General features: G+C 36.9%; 1 protein-coding gene across 1 annotated transcript in view; it reads left to right on the top strand.

The window, feature by feature from the left end:
• LOC105824122 (zinc finger protein 248) overlaps positions 1-4305 on the top strand; it is a 30288-nt gene extending 25983 nt beyond the window's left edge. Inside the window, exon 5 of the mRNA XM_012661492.1 lies at positions 2759-4305. Coding sequence (XP_012516946.1) covers positions 2759-4260 — 1502 coding nt within the window. The 3' untranslated portion in view covers positions 4261-4305. The remainder of the gene's footprint in view (positions 1-2758) is intronic.
• Positions 4306-4342: the final 37 nt, after the last annotated feature.

The raw sequence follows: 4342 nt of genomic DNA, 5'->3' as shown, positions 1-4342 counted from the left end.
GCTGAATGATTATTGCATTACGGAGGAAATCAAGATGGAAATCAAAAGATTCTTTGAACTAAATGACAAAGGAGACACAAGTTATCAAAATCTGTGGGACATGGCTAAAGCAGTCCTGAGAGGAAAATTTATATCCATAATGTCTACATACAAAAGAGAGAAAGATCACAAATAAACAATGTAATTAATCATCTCAAAGGACTGGAAAAGGATGAGCAAACAAACCCCAAAACCAGCAAAAGAAAAGAAATAACAAATATCAAAGCAGAACTAAATGAAATTGATAACAAAAAACCATACAGAAGATTAATAAAACAAAAGTTGGTTCTTTGAAAAAATAAACTTGACACTGGCTAGATTAACAAGAAGCAGAAAAGAAAGAACTCTAATAAGCTCCATCAGGAATGAAAAGGGAGAAATTACAACTGATGCCATGGAAATACAAAATATCATCTGTGAATACTATAAAAACTTATATGCACATACACTGGAAAATTTGGAGGAAATGGACAAATTCTTAGGTAAACACACAGCCTCTCTAGGCTCAATCAGGAAGAAAATAGAATTCCTGAACAGACCAATATCAAGTACCGAAATTCAAACAGCAATAAAAAAACCTACCTAAAAAGAAAAGTCCCAGACCAGGCGGTTTCACACTCCAATTTTACCAGACCTACAAAGAAGAACTGGGGCCTATCCTGCAGAAATTATTCCACAACATCGAGAAGGAAGGATTCCTCCCCAACACATTTTATGAAGCCAACATCACCCTGAATGATGAAAGGACATAACAAAAAAAGAAAACTACAGACCAATATCCCTTATGAATATAGATGCAAAAATTCTCAACAAAATCCTAGCAAACTGAATTCAGGTGCTTATCAAAAAAATAATCCATCAAGACCAAGTGGGCTTCATCCCAGAGATGCAGGGATGGTTCAACATACGCAAATGTAATTCACCACATAAATAGAAGCAAAAACAAAGACCATTTGATGCTCTCAATAGACACAGAAAAAGTATTCGACAAAATTCAACACCCTTTTATGATAAGAACACTTATTGACAAAATAGGCATAGACGGGACTTACCTAAAAATGATACAAGCCATGTATGACAAACCCACAGCCAACATCGTAATGAATGGGGAGAAATTGAAAGCATTCCCACTTAGAACTATAACCAGACAAGGTTTCCCTTTATCACCGCTTCTATTCAACATGGTGCTGGAAGTCCTAGCCAGAGCAATCAGACAAGAGAAAGAAATCAAGGGCCTCCAAATGGGGACAGAAGAGGTCAAACTATGGCTCTTTGGTGATGATATGGTCTTATATCTAGAAAACCCCAAAAATTCTGCCATGAGACTACTGGAATCGATACTGTTTTTTTTTTTTTTTAATTAAAGAAAATAGCAGTTCACTGAAGGATGTCAAGGTTCTATGGAGAGCCAAGGGTGGAATGCTTCTAATTGAGTGGAAAGTGTTTTGTTTGGAATGAGCAATTTACAACAGAGAGTCTAATACCTGGCCAGAGTTGCACAAAGATACTTTTAATGGACTTGTAGAATATTGCCTTGAGCACTTAATGAGAACCAGTTGGTGTAAAGTTTTGTTTATCTTGTTTTGATGGTTTTTTGCCAATATAGTAACTTTAATCTGTTGGTCTTTGGGGCAGAGAGTTCAGGGCTATCATAGATTTTTCTTTTAATGTGATTAACATCCCTTGTGGTAGCTACAATAAAGTGTACCCAAGAAGTTTTATGATAAAGTTTACTGAACATCTTAGTACCATATAGAGAAATATGATCCTTATGGGCCTCACAAGTCTGTAAAAGCCCCAGATGAGGCTAAATGTTAAGGCAGAAAAACCTAGATGTGAGAGAAAAACCTAGATATAAAAGCAGACTTAAAAACCCAAATGTAGAAGCAAACATAGTAGTGAGGCTTCTACTACAGTAATCAGTCTATGAGAGGATGAAGATGTAAACCATGCTTTGCCTTTTCCAAACTTCATATTTCTCGAACATTTTTTCTATTTTCATTTAAAAAACAACTCCCTTGTTGATCTCATTCTTTGAATGAACAATTCAGAAAATCTCCATCCCCTGTTCATCATGTCTTGAGTTTAGTTCCTACAGCATTTTAAAAAAATATTCCTTGTCAATAAAATTAAAGAAAATGCTAGATCCTGGGTATAGGACATTTCTTTTGTACCTAAGAAGTTGATGTTTTCAGGATGTCAATTTGATGTTAATACGTAGAATAGAAAAGAAGCTTGTACTCTGGGGGAATCTTACCGTAGTTATTGTGTGAGAGGATTAGGACTAACATCTGTCTTGTCTCTACCAAACATAATTCAGCCTCTGAAACCCTTTGTCTACTAATCTCCACTATCACTTTATTCATCGTTTATTGTCTCTGTTGGGCTCACCCCATTCTCTCTGAGTTTTCCTATTTCTGAATCAGCCACTTTGGTTTCCTGTATTGTGAATTTTATTTCACCTGTTTCTTTCCAGTTTTGAAGGTTATAAAATGTTAAATGCCATTGCCAGTTTCCCCTCCTGTTTGTATTGCAGCATATTTGTGTTTTCCACTTAAACCAGGAGGATAAAGAAAATGTATACTTGAATTCAGTTCATACCAGGAAACTGAGCCTAAAACAGAAGAATTGAGTGTGTACTGGGGCATTTGTGTAAAAGTCCAATTCCATCAGCAACGTATTAAGATTCATAAGATGTGGTTCTTTTTCTCATTTCTAGAAAGGAAATGGAAAGTTGATGACCTGCTAGAGAGCAGCCAGGAAAATCAAGATGAACATTTTTGGGAGCATATATTCACCAACAAGAAGATAGTAAGTGTAGAAAGTGGTGATAGAGAAAGGAAAACTTTTGATCTCGGCACAGACCCTGTTTCTTCGAGAAATTTTCCCTATAAAATATGTGACTCATGTGAAACGAGTCTGAAAAATATTTCAGGCTTAATTATTAGTAAAAAGAACTGTTCCAGAAAGAAGCCTGATAAATTTAATGTATATGAGAAATTGCTCCTTGATATTAGGCATGAGAAAATTCCTGTTGGCGAGAAATCTTATAAATATGATCAAAAAGGGAATGTCCTTAATCATTGCCAGGCTCTCACTCAGCCAATTTTTGACCACCCGTTTCAGTATAATGAAAATGGGCAAAGCCTCCATGAGGAGGCAGCCTTTTTTACAAATAAGAGATCTCAGATAGGAGAGACACTCTGTAAATATAATGAATGTGGAAGAACCTTTGTTGAAAGTTTAAAGTTCAACTTGTCTCAGAGAGCTCATTTGGAAATGGAACCATATGAATGTGGTATTTGTGGGAAGTCCTTCTGTATGGATTTAAGATTTGGACATCAGAGAGCTCTTACAGGGGGCAATCCTTATGAATATAATGAATACGGGGAAATCTTCTGTGACAATTCAACTTTCATCATCCATCAGGGAGCTTACACAAAAAAGATTCCCCGTGAATATAAAGTGAGTGACAAAACTTGGGAAAAGTCTGCTCTCTTTAAACATCATATAGTGTACATGGGGAAAAAACCCTATGATTACAATGAAAATGGGAATAATTTTAGTAAGAAATCACATCTCACCCAACTTCGGAGAGCTCACTCAGGAGAAAAAACCTTTGAATGTAGTGAATGTGGGAAAACCTTCTGGGAGAAGTCAAACCTCACTCAACATCAGAGAACACACACAGGAGAGAAGCCCTATGAATGTACTGAATGTGGGAAAGCCTTTTGCCAGAAACCTCATCTTACCAACCATCAGCGAACGCATACAGGAGAAAAACCCTATGAATGTAAGCAGTGTGGAAAAACGTTCTGTGTGAAATCAAACCTCACTGAACACCAGAGAACACACACAGGAGAGAAACCCTACGAATGTAATGCATGTGGAAAATCCTTCTGCCACAGGTCAGCCCTAACTGTCCATCAAAGAACACACACAGGGGAGAAACCCTTTATATGTAATGAATGTGGAAAATCCTTCTGTGTGAAGTCAAACCTCATTGTACATCAAAGAACTCACACAGGAGAGAAACCCTATAAATGTAATGAATGTGGGAAAACCTTCTGTGAAAAATCAGCTCTCACTAAACATCAGAGAACTCACACAGGGGAGAAACCCTATGAGTGTGACGCATGTGGGAAGACCTTTAGTCAGAGGTCAGTACTCACCAAACATCAGAGAATTCACACAAGGGCAAAAGCTCTTTCCACATCCTGAATGTTCAGAAGCCTTCATACACCTGTCAAATTTGTTGTACAATTTTAAAAAATGAAATTAGAGAAAGCCAAAGAATGCCACA

This window comes from Propithecus coquereli, unplaced genomic scaffold (genome assembly GCF_000956105.1).
Source record: "Propithecus coquereli isolate 6110/MARCELLA unplaced genomic scaffold, Pcoq_1.0 Scaffold712, whole genome shotgun sequence".
Classification (NCBI taxonomy): domain Eukaryota; kingdom Metazoa; phylum Chordata; class Mammalia; order Primates; family Indriidae; genus Propithecus; species Propithecus coquereli.
The sequence above is the reverse complement of the archived record's forward strand: the minus strand, read 5'-3'. Positions and strand labels throughout refer to the sequence as shown.